This window comes from Acanthochromis polyacanthus, chromosome 20 (assembly GCF_021347895.1).
Source record: "Acanthochromis polyacanthus isolate Apoly-LR-REF ecotype Palm Island chromosome 20, KAUST_Apoly_ChrSc, whole genome shotgun sequence".
NCBI classification, from domain to species: domain Eukaryota; kingdom Metazoa; phylum Chordata; class Actinopteri; family Pomacentridae; genus Acanthochromis; species Acanthochromis polyacanthus.
In genome coordinates, this window is record NC_067132.1 from 2812096 (window position 1) to 2830267 (window position 18172).

At 40.6% G+C, this 18172-nt stretch overlaps 1 protein-coding gene across 5 annotated transcripts in view; it reads left to right on the top strand.

Annotated features, from left to right (window-relative positions):
* The window catches only part of palmdb (palmdelphin b), a 68548-nt gene that overhangs the window by 23503 nt on the left and 26873 nt on the right, over positions 1–18172 (top strand). For 2 of the 5 annotated variants that reach the window (XM_051940019.1, XM_051940018.1), the window contains exon 5: positions 2369–2483. In XM_051940019.1, the coding sequence (XP_051795979.1) occupies positions 2369–2483 (115 nt within the window). Of the gene's footprint in view, positions 1–2368; positions 2484–3758; positions 3784–5470; positions 5582–6693; positions 8885–14745 lie in introns of those variants that run through there. The other 3 variants (XM_051940021.1, XM_051940022.1, XR_007938189.1) reach the window with 3 other exon arrangements.

Consider the following 18172-nt stretch of genomic DNA (forward strand, 5'->3'; position numbering starts at 1 on the left):
CAACATGGAACACAAAGCACGAGCTGGGCGTCCAAGGGTTTCTTCAGAATGAAATGACCGCATCCTGCTCAACATGTACAGGGAAAACCGCCGAATGACATCACAATAACTTTTAGATCGTGGCTTAAAGTCCTACAAGGCTGTCAAGAAGTACCTGATCAATGAGAGACAGAAGGTAGCCCGGCATTGTTGGGTTCAAGCACACAAGAGCAGGACAGCCAGGAACTGGAAGAAGATTCTGTGGTCAGATGAGTCCAGTTTCCAGCTTTATCTTCCTCCTGCTAATGTGAGGGTACGCAGAAAGCCAGGAGAAGCATTTTCTCCAGCATGTCCAGTACCTACTGTCGAGCATGGTGGAGGCAGTATCATGGTTTGGGGATGCAGGAGTGCTGTTGATGTTGGTCATCTCACTGTCTGTGATGGTACATTGAACTCTGCCAAGTACTGTGCTCCATCCTCTAAACTCACATGCTCCCTTCTGCACGTGCTCTATTCCATCAAGGTCAAAACTGGATGTTTCAACAAGACAATGCTCCTTGAACACATCCAGGGCCAGTTGGCTGCAGGAGCACAGTGTCCAGGTCTTAGAGTGTCCAGCTCAATCCCTGGACATGAGCCCCGTAGGAAACCTGTGGTGAATTATCAAAAGGTCTGTTTCAAAGCATAAACCTAAGAATTTAGAAGAATTAAAAGCAGTAATTTAAGAAGAATAGGACAAAATTATCCCTTATTTTTTGTTCAGTTTTTAACATATTCTCTGTTATTTGCTGACTTTGATACAGACAATGTTGTAAACTGACAAAGTGCAGCTGTCAAGAATTTAATTTTGTTAGTTTTCTTGAAAACAATAAACAAAAAACATCATTTGTATTTGTTTGTGTCTGTCTAATGCAGCCACACCTTTTGAAACAAAAAAGATTTTTCCACAAATATTTCATGGTAATATTTGAGATTGTGTAAAATTTTAAGGGTGTCCAAAAACTTTTTTCCACTAGACCACAGGACCCACTGTACAGACAAACAATCACACTCACATTCACACCTACAGACAATTTAGAATCATCAATTAACCTCAGCGTGTTTTTGGACTGTGGGAGGAAGCCGGAGTACCCGGAGAAAACCCACGCATGCACAGGGAGAACATGCAAACTCCATGCAGAAAGATCCCAGGAAGGTTGGGATGCAAACCGAGGATTCTAGATGCAAGGCAAAAGTGCTAACCACGTGCAGCCCATCTATTAATGTGTTTTTTTGGTTTTTTTTTTTTATTGCATATTGAAATAACAGGAGAGTTCTAAAGATGTTCCTTTAACAGAGAAAACGTAGCTACTTAGCTGCATCATCAACCACAGAAAGAATCCACTGAACTGAAAACAAATCATTCCCAAATGACAGATCACTGTACATCTTCCAGTGATTCCCAGAAGGAGTAGCAGCCGGTTGAATACGTTTTTGTTTTTTTTGCTTGTTGACTATCGACTTAAAAGATTTCAGATTCTCATAAACCCAGAGGAACCGCCCTAAAATAAAACATTAGGGACAGAGAAAGAGCTCAGAATACTGAAGCCATGATATGTGTGGATTGTGTCACATCCTTTATTTTTTACTATAAAGATGGAACTTACAGATTTGGAGGACAGATCAGTGATATTGAGTCAGCATATTTAGAAAGTTTTTCTGTGCAAGATTTACTCTCTGTCTCACTTCCCACTGCCAACTATCTGACTTTCCCTCCCCTCTGTTTCCCTCTGTCCTGTGCAGATGCACAAATGTAAAGTTCACAACTTAAGCTGTGTGTGAAACAGAATCTGTTGAAAATACCTAAGAACAAAACACATACACTACCCTCACACCAGGGCAACAAAACACACCTGTCAGTCACATGTTCCACTACTTTTGCTCACATGAAAAATGGGTGGGTTCATACAAAAGGGGCTATCTTCTAAGTTGTGTGTCAGATCAGAATCAGCTTAAATGGTCAAGCATGTCATTACATATCCACTGGTACATTTTACAGGTGCAGAGGAATGGCTCAGCTGTTTATTAGGTTGATGGCAGTGGGGAATCCAGATGCAAATGTAAATACCCGGAAATAAAAGCTGAAATATAGAGCTCTTATCTCATATTTATAGTTTGATGTCAAACCAAAATGTTTTCAATCTACAATGAAAATAAAGGAATTGGCCTTACTGTTCCAGTACTTTTGGAGGGAAGTATAAATACTACCCAAAATGCCACGTATGGAAAGTGTTGTTCTTTCTTTCTTTAAATTCACTCAATTGCACACTAACTGCTGTTAGAACTGTTGGAAATGCTTTTCAGGTAGGTGGCTTTTCATTTCTTAACACAATTCATTACTCTCTTACAGAATAGAAAAGGAGATTGAGGCCTTGGAAACACAAGAGCTCAACATCTCTGCCAATGAAGAAGTAGTTCTGAAGCGATTAAAAGAGGTGGAAAAAACGTCAGAGGACATTATCAAGGTAGGCTCAAATCAGCTGGATGCCTTTTCATATTTTGAATGCTTTAACACTCTAACACCCGTGCTGCTCGTTCATTTGTTCTTGGCTGTATTAATGCTAGAAAATGAGGCTCTTCACTTCAGCACAATGACGAATGATGAGAACTTACAAACATTTTGCTTTTAACAAACATTATTTATTGTTTCCTGACGTGGGAATAAAGTCAACTGCAGACATGTGTCATATGTCAAGCAAACCCTGCAGTGGCCAGTTACGCACTTACTCAGGTTGAACATGCTGTGCACTTAAAGGGCTATTTCACGTGATTCTCAGCTTCTTAATAAGTTGCCTCTTGCTGTCACTGGGGCATTTGTTCTTCTGTTGCAGTGAATAAAGACCTTATAATACATATTTTTCAATGAATTTGTCATAATGCAGGAATGTGGTCTGCATGTGTGTGTGTTTGTCTTTATAAAATATGTAAACAAAAAATATGGAATGCACTTTAAGCTTGCACATTAGCCAAGGCCTGAACTTTCAGATCTCGGTTTCCATTTATCATTTTTTTGTGTTTTTACATTCTAAACATTTGCAATAGTTGGACCAAATCTAGACTTACATTGATTTAAGTCATCTCCTGTCACCACATGTAGACACTTCACTCTAGAAATGATGAAAACTAGCGGTGTGCTAGCTCATGTTGTTGAGAACTGCAGTTCAGAGAATGATACTACTTCAGCAACATTCATAATCTCAAGCCATAACCAACCTCGTCTATCACCCCACTCAACTTGTTACACATTTTACAATGTTCTTGGTGGTTATAGAAAATTGGTGGTGTGTTTTAGAAGAGGAAAAATTAGGGTTATCAACTGGGTGAACAGAATTTAGTGCTTTTTATTAATATTCTCCTCCAAATTCAAATCTGATTGTTTTCTACTCACTCCGTCATGTCTGCGGCTCTTGCTGTAATCTCTGCTTGTTTCTAACAAGATGCACTCACTGAGGACTGTGTGGGTGTGCTTAGGTTCACAAGAGGCTGCTTTGAGTGAAGAAGGTGGCAGGTAAATGGATTTCTCACATCGTGGGCGTGCAGTGAAAGGACTAATATGTATGATTTGCTTACTGGTTGTTGACTGGGTTTTTGCTGTCTGCTGTCCTTGAAATCACTGTGACTTTAAAGCAACATTTACCAACTGCTGTCGGAAAACACCATTAATTTGTAGCACTGCTCTGATGTTGACTTGCTGCTTCTTTCACCACTTTGATCTTCAACTACTCTGTCTTCACGTATAGGAGCTAAATGCAGAGTTCCAGCCAGGTAAAAACTTTCGTAGCATTTTAGTGTGTTGTACCTGAATAATTAATTGCTCATTATTTCTATATAATTCTGTTTAAGATTTTTCTGTTTAAATGTTAGACCAGGCTACATTAACATATTCATAGATCTGTGATTTGTTTTGACATACAGTCAGGTTCATAAATATTTGGGCTTTGACACAATTTTCAGCATTTGGGGTCTGTACACCCCCATAATTGATTTGAAATTAATCATTTGAGGATTTTTACATCCAAATCAGGTGAACGGTGGAGGATTTACACCACATTTGATATGAACCCTCCACTTTTTAAAGGACCAGACATAATTGGACCAACTAACATAATCATAAATCAAATTGTGACTTTAATGTTTGGTTGCTGTCGATGACAGCCTGAAGTGTGGAACCCAGAGACATCACCAGATGCTGGGTTTGGTTCCTGCTGATGCTCTGCCAGGCCTCTACTGCTGCAGTCTTCACTTCCTGCTGGTTCTTCCCTTCAGTTTAGTCTTCAGTGAGTGAAATGCAGCTCAATTGGATTCAGGTCAGGGGATTGACTTGTCCATTGCAGAACATTCTGTTCCTTTTCCTTAAAAAACTCTGGTTGTTTTGGCAGTTTTTCTTCAGGTGAAGCACCGTCCAATGAGTTCTGAAGCTTTGGCTGAATATGAGCAGATAATATTACCAGAAACACTTCAGAATTCATCCTGCAGCTTCTGTCAGCAGCCACATCATCAATAAATATTAGAGAACCAGTTCTATTGGCAGCTATCTATGCACACAACATTATAATACCACCACCCTGCTTCACTGATGAGCTGGTATCTTTGGTGTGTTGATAATTTTTTAACAAAGTTAGACCGTTCTTCCTGGGATGACAAAGGCTACTCATCAATCTGTAACTTATATTTGAATAAATTATCCACATATTCAAAATCTTAATGATTTCACTCCAAAGACCAGAAGAACTAACAACACTTGTGGTCAGGTAGCTGATACTTGGTTAGAAGAGTTTGAATTGGTATAGCCATCGGACTGTAACTGATGATGAGGCACAAAAGTCCCATTCTGTCACAGTGAGTGGAGAAGATGGATATCAACCTTTTCTCTGGTATTTCAGTAACTCGTGGCCAGTTATCAAAGGGACTGAAAACAGGAGGCTTGGGGATAGGGCTGTTCACAGGCACACCTACCAACACCTATAAAACTCATTAATAAACAATTTCATATGTATTTATTTCATACATAAGACAAGACAATATGTACATAATGTATACATTAGTATTTGTGGGGGCAGCATTTCAAACTATGACATGATAAATGGTCTATCCAGTACTCTGGTATAACAAGATGCTCTGTTTAGCTCTGTCAGCTTTGGAGGTTTTGTAGGCAGAATGTTGAATCAAACTCAAACTGACTCCAGCCTGTGAACAGAGAACCGTAAGGTTGATGTCAATTTTCTTGTTTTGCCCTACAAGCATATCATACTTTGAATAATCCCTTTAAAGTACTCTGTTGGAATAATGGGCTTAAAACATCAGGAGCACTATAGTGTTAATGCTCTGGTGGTCTGATATTTTGGCTCGACGTCTTTAAATGGGGAATTAAAAAAAAAAATCATATTTCCAAAGATATCTGTTCTTGGCTTTTTGGTATTTTGTCATTTCACTTATGATTTTGTCTCGGCAGATGTAGCACATCATGTCCCCTCACCACTCCCCGATCTTCCATCATTATACCCAGTGGCACCAGCAAAAACTTGCCCTGTATACGAGCCTGTTAGTGATGAACCAAAGAAAGGTATAACTACTTGACAGGCTGAAAACTGTTTATGTTCCTGATTGATCATATAATTGTCAAGATGATCTGTTGAAAATAACAGACAAGCGGTCCAGAATGGGATAGAAATGGAAAGTTTAACAAAAACTGAAATTGTCTGGAGATTCGAGATAATCACTAGTAATTTACACTTTCAGCATTTTTCAGCTTCATAGTTACAGACATCCGTTTTGTGCTCTCGAGCTGTCTGCATAAGATTGGCTGCTTTGGTAGACATGTCTTCAGGTTCCATTGTGTTAGTTTAAAGGCTGTACATTATGAATCAGTTAGAGTTCATTGTAAGAAGTGTACATGGCCATGCCTACTATAATGGGAGTTTTCTGAAGTCAATAATAAGAGAAAGCAAAGTTTGTTGCCTCCAGCGGTTCAAACAAACTAACAATTTTCCAAGTTCTGCATTAAATAAGTCGACTACTACACAAGGTCAGAGACCCATCTGCAGATAGAACACAGGCCATAACTGATTATAATGAATTTATCTGACAAGAAAATCATGAAGCGAATGTGCACGGATCTGGAGAAAGTCACAATTCTAACTGCTCTGACACCCTTTAGTTGAAAAACCCAACCTAAGGGTCAAGGTTAGAGGACATGACCCGGAAATGCTACAGTTTCAGAACTCAATTCAATTGATTCATATGGTGCAAATTCACAACATATGTCTTCTCACAGCACTTAGCATAGCAAGGTAGAGAACTTATGAATTATAAACAGATAACAGAAAACTTAACAATCTGAAGTGACAAGTCCAGTGCTTCATAGCCTAAACCTATAGTAGCATAACTAAGGGACAACTCAGGTGATCCTGAACAGCCCAAACAATAAGCTTTAACAAATAGGAAAGTTTTAAGCCTCATCTTAAAAGTAGAGAGGGTGTCTGCCTCTCAAACCTGTACTGGGAGCTGAAATTCCCAAAATATGTTTTTTTAATTTGTGCTAGCTTGAATTTTCTGTCAATTGACTGATCAGTAAAATCAGCTAACAGCTCTTATTCCATGTCTTAGGTAATGTTTAAATAATCTACATACCTGGTCTTTGTTCTAAGACTTAATCTAGGTCTTTCTTTGTTCCAGCTACATTTGCAATGGAAATCAGTGTGGAACATAATAAGAGAACTGGCAAAAGTCAAGTTGTTTCTACAGCAACCATCACCCCAGAAACCCTCCAAGAGAGGGGGTTAAAGGTGTATGATGATGGGCGCAAGTCTGTTTATGCACTGCACCCAGATGGAGCTAAAATACACAATGGAACTGTTGAAGAGATGACGGTCACACAAGTAGAAGAGCTTCTGCGTCAGGCCACAGATGAGGCGCCCACTGAGGTGCGGTACCATCAACCTGTCTACTCATCACCTTATACAGGAACCAGTAGACCATCAACACCCCGAACACCATCCAAAACACTTGGACAATCCCCAGCACCCAGGCCCTTTCAGAGCACAACCACATGCAGAAATGGAGCACAAATCCCTGAAGAGGAAAACCACTGCAGTCAAGATCAAGATGAACAGAAATACCCTAACAAAACACCCAGCCCCATCCTCAGTCATCACAGTTCTACTTCAAGAACCCAAACATCTGGAGAAGAAGTCAACCTGCTCTGCTTCCAAATCCCAGGACATTCCACAAGTGACAGGCACCAAGCTCTACAGTCACACTTTGGTGCAGAAACTCCACAAGGACTCACCAGCAGCAACACAGATAGAAGCAGTCCAAATCCAGCAGCTCCTGTCGCAATTAAAGTCAGGTCTGAGGAAATGCCTGCGCCCATACAGCCAGTTTATAGGGCTGTAAATAGCCGTAGTCCTTTGTTAACCAGCAACAAATCTGATGCTGGTCCAGGGGACTTAATTGAGGGCTCATGCGATATCAGCAGACACTCACCCTTTCGTGCAGAGAACGTTGCCTCTGTAAACCTCATTAATACCCTGCCAAAAGAGCTAGAATCAGAATCCATCACCATGATCTTCATGGGCTATGAGAATGCTCTTGATGAGGAGGAAGACGATATCCAGGCTGAGCTGGTAATCATAGGCAACAATGATGATGATGATGATGATGAATATGTTGAAAATGACAGACAGGAATATCTCTCATACCATCCAGAGGGATATAAAAGCAAAGTCTTTCAACCCAAAGTGGGTATAGCCAAGGTTGCAGGCTGCAGAGACATTACTGAAGATACCCACACAAACTGGGATGATTTAGGGCTCCACAAGCCAACTTTTATTCACAAGCCTGGGAAGCACAGTCTGTACATGCAGAAGCAGGGGGTGGATGAAGCTGCAAACACCAACATGGAGAAGATGAAGATCTGTTCAACAGGAAGATAAGAGGACTGCAAAAGTTGCTAAGATATTGAGTTGTTAAAAAGTGATTCTTTCTTTCTTTCTTTCTTTCTTTCTTTCTTTCTTTCTTTCTTTCTTTCTTTCTTTCTTTCTTTCTTTCTTTCTCTCTCTCTCTCTCTCTCTCTCTCTCTCTCTCTCTCTCTCTCTCTCTCTCTCTCTCTCTCTAAACAGTTAAGAATCCAACATATAGTACTTCTCAGCCTGCCAATCTTATGCAAGAGGAAGACAATGTCCTTCCTCGTGCGAGTTTTATCAAAAAAAAAAACAACAACAACTTATCTTTACATTACAGTGCTTCATCCTGATTGAAGGAAACAGCCATCAGCCACAGATGTGTCTTTAATCCTTGTGCCTTGGAGAGTCAAATAGCTTTATTGCCACCTCCTGGCTGATTAGTGTTATGTCACAGTCACATTAACAAGGCAAAGTACAGTTTTTTGCCAATTTGTCTAAATAAAGATATCATTAATTCAAACAAGTCAAACATTTTGACTTTATGGGTGTTTTTTTAGTTGAAGCATAATAGTCTATTTGTTAAATGGGAAATGACTGTATGGACTAAGACTTTAAAGGTTGCTAGAGATGCCTTGTTACTGAGCTACAACATATACCAAAATTGCTGCCAGTGGTCAGGTTTTTGTTTAGAAAATACATAGAACATTTAGTGGACGCATTTAACCCTGCTAAAGGTCCACAATCACAAGCTCAAATATGGGAGGATTGTTCAAGCATCCACACACATTTATTTATCATTAATAATGTGTTTTCTCCAAGTTTTGTCCTGTTTCACATTTAAGTGTAAATCATGCTGTGCTGTGGACAAAACATGGCTTTGTTTGAATTTCTACTGTAAATGTGTCGACGAACTGGCCTGTGTGTTGTTACTTACTCTGCAATTAAAAAGATTTCATCATCAACACGAGGTGACGGGACTGTTTCTGTGGTGGTACTTGCCATTTAATTTATTCAACCTCACCATTCCATCAAAAGACTCCTTTACTTTATGCTAACAAAACTAACTGCCCAGAGTTTTTGACAGTACTTGTATTCATCACTTCAGTTGCTAGAAGAAGTGACACATATGAGTGAGAATTGGTTTTACTATATAGACTTAAATAAATTACTATGTTCAATAAACACATTTTAGGACAGCAACAATAAAACTGAGAACAGCACTTTAAGTGTCTGTGCTTAGAGGAGAACACGTGTCTAGTCTCTGCTGCATGAAGCTGGAACAGCTCTGCATGGACACAAGGACTGACAGCTGAGGGAGCTGAATATTGTTGTCCTGTTCCTCATGTATAACACTTGTCCTTGGTTTGTGTTTCTTCCTCTCTGTATCACTCTGTGGCATTAAGAAAAACATGGAGGAGGTTGGAAAAAAAAACAACGGTCTGGTTATATAACAGCAATTTCTTATGCACAACAGAGATTTAGAAGTGAGAAACCATGGCCATCCATTGTCATTACTGTGAATGAAATTCAATATTCACAGTGAGTCTGTATCTATTTTCTAAAAGAATGTATTTAACTACTGGGTGAATAGGTGAATGCATTATACAGTCCTCCTAAACATGAAATATTGCACTTGCCTTGATATTTTTTGTTGATAAGATATCTCATATTCCACTCTTAATGGATTGACTGGAGGCAGAAACACAGCAAATGTGGTTTGTACCTCCATCATGAGCAGCGTCAAAAGGAAACAGACAAATCCAGGAGGAGTTGTGTGTGCTGTTAGGGTAGGAACCATATGCAGGACACAGTAGGTAGGTTTTAACAACAAAGAGTGAACTTTATTATCAAATCCAAAAGGCAAATCAAAAGCACAGGGGTAAGGTGAAGGTTACATACAAATCCAGAATGGTAACTAAAACATGGAAGAAAATCTGAAGCAAGATGAACAGTAAAACAAACACACAAACCAGATGAACACAAGAAACACAGAAAACTCAGGCCAAGAACACAGGTGGCAAATAGGCGAACAGATGCACTGGCAACTTAAAGAGGCAGAGAGATGACTAGATTTTCACAAAGGGGTTGATCAGGAGGTGAGACACAGGGTAAACCAATGACTGTGGGGCACGTAATTAACAAGAAAACAAGTTTTTTATTTGTTTTTGGTTTTTTTGGTCTTCACATTTGAGATAAAGGTCAGCATTTTATTTTGTTCATTTATATTACAAGGTAATATCGCAGATAACTAATAGCCAGCCTTTTAAATTTTGTAGTTGGAATTGCAAAGGATTGAATCAGCCTATTAAAAGGAGTAAAGTGCTCACCACTTACAACACTTGGGTGCTCAAATTGTATATTTGCAGGAGACTCATTTGAAGATAACTGGTCATTTTAGATTACGTAAGGGCTGGGTGGGACAGTTATATCATTCTACATTTCAAAGCAAAGCTCGGGGGGCTGCTATTTTAATACACAAATCAGTGCCATTTGTACCATTCAATATTATGGCGGATCCTAATGGCAGATATAGTATTGTTACCGGAAGCATCTTCAATACTAAATTAATTCTCGTCAATATTTATGCCCCCAATTGGGATGACCAGAATTTCTTTAGTAATTTTTTTGATAAGATCCCTGATATGTCCTCCCATCATCTTATTCTTGGTGGAGATTTTAATTGCTGACTTGGTCAACTGGATCGTTCTTCTAGTAAACCCGCCCGACAGTCTAACTCATCAAAATTGGTGAATACCTTTCTTCACGAATTTTCAACCTTAGATGTATGGCGCTTTCTTAACCCTACAAGCCGGGAGTACACGTTTTTTTCTCCTGTTCATCATACTTATACTCGAATTGACTATTTTTTGCTGGATAGAAGATTTATTCCACATATTTGTTCTTGCTCCCATAATGCTATTGTCATCTCTGATCATGCGCCGGTTACCATGGATTTGATAATGGGAGGACCTCACCACTCTAAGTTATGGCGGTTCAATTCACGTTTTTTTGTCAGATGACAAATTCGTAGCTTTTGTGAACTCTAAAATCGATTTATTTATTGCTACCAATAAAACACCCTCAATCTCACCCTCCCTTTTATGGGAGACTTTTAAAGCCTTTATCAGGGGACAAATTATATCTTATGCCAGCTTTGAAAACAAAGAAAGGAGGTCCGAACTCATGACCCGTTTATTACAGTTAGATGATCTTTATGCTCAATCCCCTTCCTCAGCAAAATACAAAGACCGACTTTCCATACAGGCTGAATTTGACCATTTGTCATCAATAAATGCTGAGGAAATGTTGCTCAAATCTCAACATGCGCAATATGAAAAGGCCACTAAGCTACTTGCCCATCAACTTCGTAGTATTGCTTTATCCCACCTTATTCCTCAAATCCGAACTGGTGACGGTATTTCTACTGATCCTCAAATAATTAATCATCAGTTTAAACATTTTAATTCATCACTCTATACCTCTGAATGCACATTTGATATGACTTCCTTAGATACTTTATTCAGTGATTTAAAAGTTCCAGAGATTGAAGAGCTAATTAATAATCAATTAGAAGAACCCATAAGAACAGAAGAGGCTATTTGAGCCATTGGTGCAATGCAGTGTTCAAAATGCCCTCGTCCAGATGGATTTCCAGTTGAATTTTATAGGAAATTTACACTTAAATTAGCTCCTCTAATGGTGAGTATGTTCACACACTCGTTTGAAGTTGGATCTCTTCCTCCTTCTCTTTCGCAGGCCTCTATTTCTTTCATTCTGAAGAAGGACAAGGACCCTCTTGCTTCTAACTCATACCGCCCCATCTCATTACTTAATGTCGACTATAGATGGAGATGAAGATGGAAAGAGTACTTTGAAGAGTTGATGAATGAGGAAAATGAGAGAGAACGAAGAGTAAAAGAGGTGACTGTTGTGGACCAGGAAGCAGTGTTAATTTTGACAGACATTTTTAATTTAGTTTTAGTTTTAGTCTCTTGACGAAAATGGAATTTTAGTTTTAGTCACAATTTAGTCATCTAAATCATTTTAGTTTTAGTCTAGTTTTAGTCGACTAAAATTCATAAAATTTCAGTCGACGAAATCTAAAATAATTTTAGTTGACTAAAATTTAGACGACCAGTATTTTTTTTGTTGTTGTTGTTAAATATAATATAAAACCTATTGTGTAATGCACATAAGATTTCACCAAATCATTCCAGTTGAATTAATGGCTTCTGCGAAAGAAGTGGTGCATAATCAAAGCAGCACAAGAACGAGAGATACACCAAGGCAAATACCTTTTATATCAACTGTAACAGAAATGCCAGACAGGCCCTAACTTTAGTGCATTACAAGCACAATTTAAGTGCAAAGTACAAAACCATGAAACATTTAGCTGAACATATTCAAGGTCGAGCAGGGATTAACTTAAATTTCCATCAAAACATAAAGTGCAACCATTGTCTTTCAGCACCTGCAAAAATGAAAACAACTCAGCAGGTTAATGATGTACACCTAACACCCTCTCTGCTTTCTTCCAGGAAAAAATAATGCTCTCCCCCTAAACATTAAGTGTTTAACACACACACACACACACACACACACACACACACACACACACACACACACACACACACACACACACACACAGAGAGAGAGAGAGAGAGAGAGAGAGAGAGAGAGGGGATTGAGAGAGAGAGAGACAGAGAGACTTTTAGCTGAACATATTTTACATATTCAAAGTGAAGCAGGGATATCAACTTAAAAGTTCTTAAAATATTAAATAAAAATAAAAATTAAATTACTCTCCAAATACTAACATCAAAACATTTAACCATTGTACTCTGTACATTGTACAACTATGCACTGCTTGACTCAAGATTCGTTTCGGTTCATTTTCAGGAAAGCACTGCGTGCCAACGTGGCCCTCGCTCGGTTGCGTTTTCCTCTAGTGAGGTCACCCATCACGCTAAACACTTGCTCAGCAAATGCTTGAGAAGCTGGCATCGCTAGTACATCTAATGCAAACGGCTTTAGGTGAGGGTAGATGCCGTCACATTTCCCCAGCCAAAAGTCAGTTCCATTGTCTGCAGTGATGGCTTGTGTAAGCTCTTCCTTGTACTTCGACAGCTGCTGCCTCAGGTTTGTGGCGTTCCTCTCTTTGGGCTTTCTGCGGTACTTGGACAGGAATCTAAAGACTGGCTGTGTGGATGGTGCTTTTGGTTCCTCTGCAGGGGCCTGCTCACCATCTTCAGGCGCATCTCCATCTTTTGGTAGTGAATCAGTGGATTGCATGATGTAATTCTCTGCAGCTGTCAGGAGATCCTGAATGTTGTCGTCTGCGACATCAGCGAGCGTTTTGCACACTGTGGGATCCAGAAAACAGGCAGTTGCCACAGTTGGTGCAAACTTCTCATCTGTTGGGTCCAAGGCCCACGCAAAGCGCTGTTTGATCCCTGCCCTCATCTTCTGTGCCAAACCAGCAAGGTCTCTGTGGTTTGTGGAGTCCTCAAAGCTGGAGAGGTGGTTCAACAAATCAAAGAGGGCAGGCACCACCACAGAGAGGGACATTGTGTCACTCTGTAGTGTCTGAGTGTGCTCTGCGAATGGCAGCAGTAGCTCATGCAAAGAGTTCAGTTTTTGCCACTCACTCGGGAGCAAATTGTCCCATGCCATTTCATTCGCAACTTGGCAGACTGCATCTTTCACTGTGAAGAGTCGAGCAATCATGCTGAATGTGCTTGACCACTGTGTCGGGCAGTCAGTCACAAGGACAAGGCCACATTTCTCCAAAATCTTCTGCGTTGCAACAGAGGATTTGCGGAAGAGGTTGACAACAGACCTGGTTTTCACAAGGATCCTCTGGACACTTGCCTCCTTCTGCATCATGTGGACGACCAGCTGTAAGGTGTGCACCACACATGGTATCCGGTCCATTTCCACGTCGACATGATGGTATCTAACGAGGGGGAGAGAGAAAAAAAAAACACAATTTCATGTGTTTATTTGTCAGCATGACAAATGATTTCAAAGTTCATTTTTATTTCAAACTTGTTACTTCTACATTTGGACTGATTTGATGTTGGTTTAGTACTGAAATTAATAAGTTAATCATATTATTTTTTGCAATTATTAAATATAATGTTAAATTAAAAATGGTTCACCTCAGGTCATCACATTCAGGTTCGAAGTCACTTTCCATCGTGGGGTCATAGGAATCTTCAGACACGGTGTCGTCTCCTGCTGTTGAGGGTTTGAATGCTGCCACCATATTACTTCCGTTGTCGGTAATCACCATCATGATCTTGTGCTTCTGTATTTCCCAGTCTTGCGTGCAAGCATCCACATGAGCTTTGATTGATTGAGCAGTGTGGGGGTGTGCTACTTGCTCAAGGACCAACAGGATGTGCTGGGGTTTGTTTTTTTTTCCGCACTGAAGTAACATGCACTTATGGCCAGGAATGAAGCCGTCAGTCCTTTTTTGGTCCACAAGTCAAGGCCAATTGACACTTTTTGGGCAGCAGCCACTGATTTCCGGAATTTTTGGACTTCACCTTCATAGTAATTGTCGATCAAATTTCCAATTTTTGTTTTTTTTGGGAACAGTTAATTTTCTGTCTGCTGCCTCCATCATTTGAACGAAGTCTTTGTCTTCAACTGTTGTAAGGGGAAGCCCTGTCCGGCCAATCCATCTTGCAATGGCCTCCTCCTTCATCTTTTGTTCTTTGGCGTCGCTTTTGTATTTGGAGCAGCCCCCAAATGAAGCAGAAGTGTTCTGCTGAGTTGGTGTCTTCTGAGTTGGTTGAACGTTTTCTCTGGAGGTCTTCTGTAACTGCAATGTAAATGGGGGGGGTTTACAACAGGGACACACCATTGAAATTCTAACAGCACTAACATTCTTGTTTTCACAAGCAATGAAAATGCTGTTACTCCATGCAAAACAATTCACAGTAGAGCCACATTAATGTAATATTGAAAAAAAATTGCCCACGCCCTGGTCCACGCAGACAACGTTGGTCTGCCACATTAAGATGAAAGCTCGAAACTCGTGTCTTGTTTTACATCCCTAAACAAGCTCGGGAAAAAATCCTGACTTCGGCGGCATTTTACAGTTCAAATCGAGACTGGGAGATCTTTGCAATTCCACACAGCGTTTGCCAAAAAGCATGATCCCCATGGCGTGCATCTTTTACGCAGTGTTGACAACTACAGCAGCTCACCAAGACTGACGGCTGCTGTTTTAGTTTTAGAAGGCGGCTGTCGAGTTTCACATGGACAGACTACAGTAACTCGTAGCATTGTACATTTAGAACAGAAACAAAAGTCGCGAAACATGTTTTGCAAACAGCCAGCTACACGGCTCACGTGTTGAGCTAGCTCCTTCTCTGATAACGTGACTCGCTTACCTTTGCAAAGGTTTCCGGGTGGCTGGTCTGCATGTGTCTTTTAAGGTTTGTGGTGTTTTTGCCGGTGATACTTGCTCCACACGGTTTGCACATGGTCTTGTTCTCGGACTGGAGGAAAGTAAAATGATTCCATACGTCCTCTCTACGCTTTCGCCCCGCCATTGTCAACAGCCATGAGACTGAGAAGTGGGGTGGTCCATGAGCATTCTGCGGGTTTCTTGTGTTTGATCTAATTGGTTGTCCTTCCCCGTCATCAACAAAAGTAGTTCTGATTGGATTTTGTCTCTTCCGAGTATTTTAGTCACATTAACAAAACTACTTGTGATTGGTTTTTGTATCTTGCGGGTATTTTAGTCACATTTTTATTCGTTGACGAAAATGTAAACAACTTTCGTCATAGATTTCGTCCAAAAGCATGCTGTATTTTTTGTTATCGTCTAGTTTTCGTCATAGAAAAAAAGGTCGTTGACGAAAATTATGACGAAAATATTTCGTCAACGAAATTAACACTGCCAGGAAGTAGCAAAGATTAGTAAGGATGAAGTGAGGAGGGCATTGAAGAAGATGAAGAGTGGAAAGGCACTTGGTCCTGATGATATACCTGTGGAGGTATGGAAGTGTCTCGGACAGGTAGCAGTAGAGTTTCTGACTGGGTTGTTCAACAGGATCTTAGATAGTGAGAAGATGCCCGAGGAATGGAGGAGAAGTGTGCTGGTGCCCATCTTTAAGAACAAGGGAGATGTGCAGAGTTGTGGCAACTACAGAGGAATAAAACTGATGAGCCACACGATGAAGCTATGGGAAAGAGTAGTTGAAGCTAGGCTAAGGGCAGAGGTGAATATCTGTGAGCAGCAGTATGGTTTCATGCCAAGAAAGAGTACAACAGATGTAATATTTGCTTTGAGGATGTTGAAAGAGAAGTACAAAGAAGGTCAGAAGGAGCTGCACTGTGTCTTTGTAGATCTGGAGAAAGCTTATGACAGGGTGCCCAGAGAGGAACTGTGGTTTTGTATGAGGAAGTCTGGAGTGGCAGAGAAGTATGTTAGAGTGTTGCAGGACATGTATGAGGACTGTAAGACAGTGGTGAGCTGTGCTGTAGGAGTAACAGAGGAGTTCAAGGTGGAGGTGGGACTACACCAGGGATCAGCTCTGAGCCCCTTCTTGTTTGCTATGGTGATGGACAGGATGACAGATGAGGTTAGACAGGAGTCTCCATGGACTATGATGTTTGCAGATGACATTGTAATCTGTAGTGAGAGCAGGGAACAGGTGGAGGAGAAGCTAGAGGCGTGGAGGTTTTCCCTGGAAAGGAGAGGAATGAAGGTTAGCCGCAGTAAGACGGAGTATCTGTGTGTGAATGAGATGGACCCAAGTGGAAGAGTGAGGTTACAGGGAGAAGAGATCAAGAAGGTGGAGGATTTTAAGTACTTCGGGTCAACAGTCCAGAGCAATGCAGAGTGTGGAAAAGAGGTGAAGAAGCGTGTACAGGCAGGGTGGAACGGCTGGAGAAAAGTGTCAGGTGTGATGTGTGATAGAAGAGTTTCAGCTAAAATGAAAGGAAAGGTTTACAAAACTGTGGTTAGACCAGCCATGTTGTTTGGTCTGGAGACAGTGTCTCTGAGGAAAAGACAGGAGGCAGAGCTGGAGGTAGCAGAACTGAAGATGCTGAGGTTCTCTTTGGGAGTGACCAGGATGGATAGGATCAGGAATGAGAACATCAGAGGGACAGCACATGTTAGAGGCTTTGGAGATAAAGTCAGAGAGGCCAGACTGAGATGGTTCAGACATGTCCAGAGGAGAGAGAGTGAATATATTGGTAGAAGGATGCTGAGTTTCCCACTGCCAGGCAGGAGGCCTAGAGGAAGACCAAAGAGGAGGTTTATGGATGTGGTTAAAGAGGACATGAAGGTAGTTGGTGTGAGAGAAGAGGATGCAGCAGACAGGGTTAGATTGAGGCAATTGATTCGTTGTGGCGACCCCTGAAGGGAAAAGCCGAAAGGAAAAGAAGAAGTAGAGTTCCCATCCATGTCACATCTTATCACATCTTAGATCTTCTCTGATTCATTGTGGGTAGAACCTTTTTGAATGTCTGAACCACTCCTGGCAGGCCTCAGGAGAAATATCTCCACACCTAGCATTCATTGCATCCAGCAAGGAGAGCTGGTTGTGTGGAGACTGATCATAAACTTTCCACCTCCATGCTTAAAAAATTCTTCTATGGGGTTCAAGAAGGATGAGTATGGAGGTAAAAACAGCACAGACATCCTAAGATGTGCAGTGAACCACACAGTCACTGCAGCAGAGTGGTGGAATGCTACATTGTCCCACACAACAACAAATGTAGTATATATTGTCCTTTGACCAATCTCCACTGCTGGCATTAGTAGAATATGAAGGTCATCTAAAAAAGAAATGAGTCTCTCTGTCTTGTATCGGCCAATGAGAGATGTATGTAAAAGCAAACCACCATCAATTTTCAGCTGACAACTACGCTCTGCTGTGTTTGGAATTACATAATATTTTTATTTATTTTTATTGTCAATATTTTGAAGTGATTTTCAACAGATTTCAGTGTGGCTGCAGCAGAAATTCCTCATGTTTCCCCCCATCATTCTGCTCTGATTGTATTTTTAACAGTTTTGAACAAAGTGTGTTAGCATTTCAAAAATATGTTGTAAAAGTCTAGTGTTTTGCAGCTGGTGAACTAGGAACTGAGAAAAGAGTTCATGAATTTTGGTGACTGTGGTCACTGAATGCATTTTGTGTGAAAGCAATGGAAAATGATTCACAGTTCGGTTCACATGGACTGCTGTTTTGCAGACTGTGTTAGGAGTTTTGAACATGTGA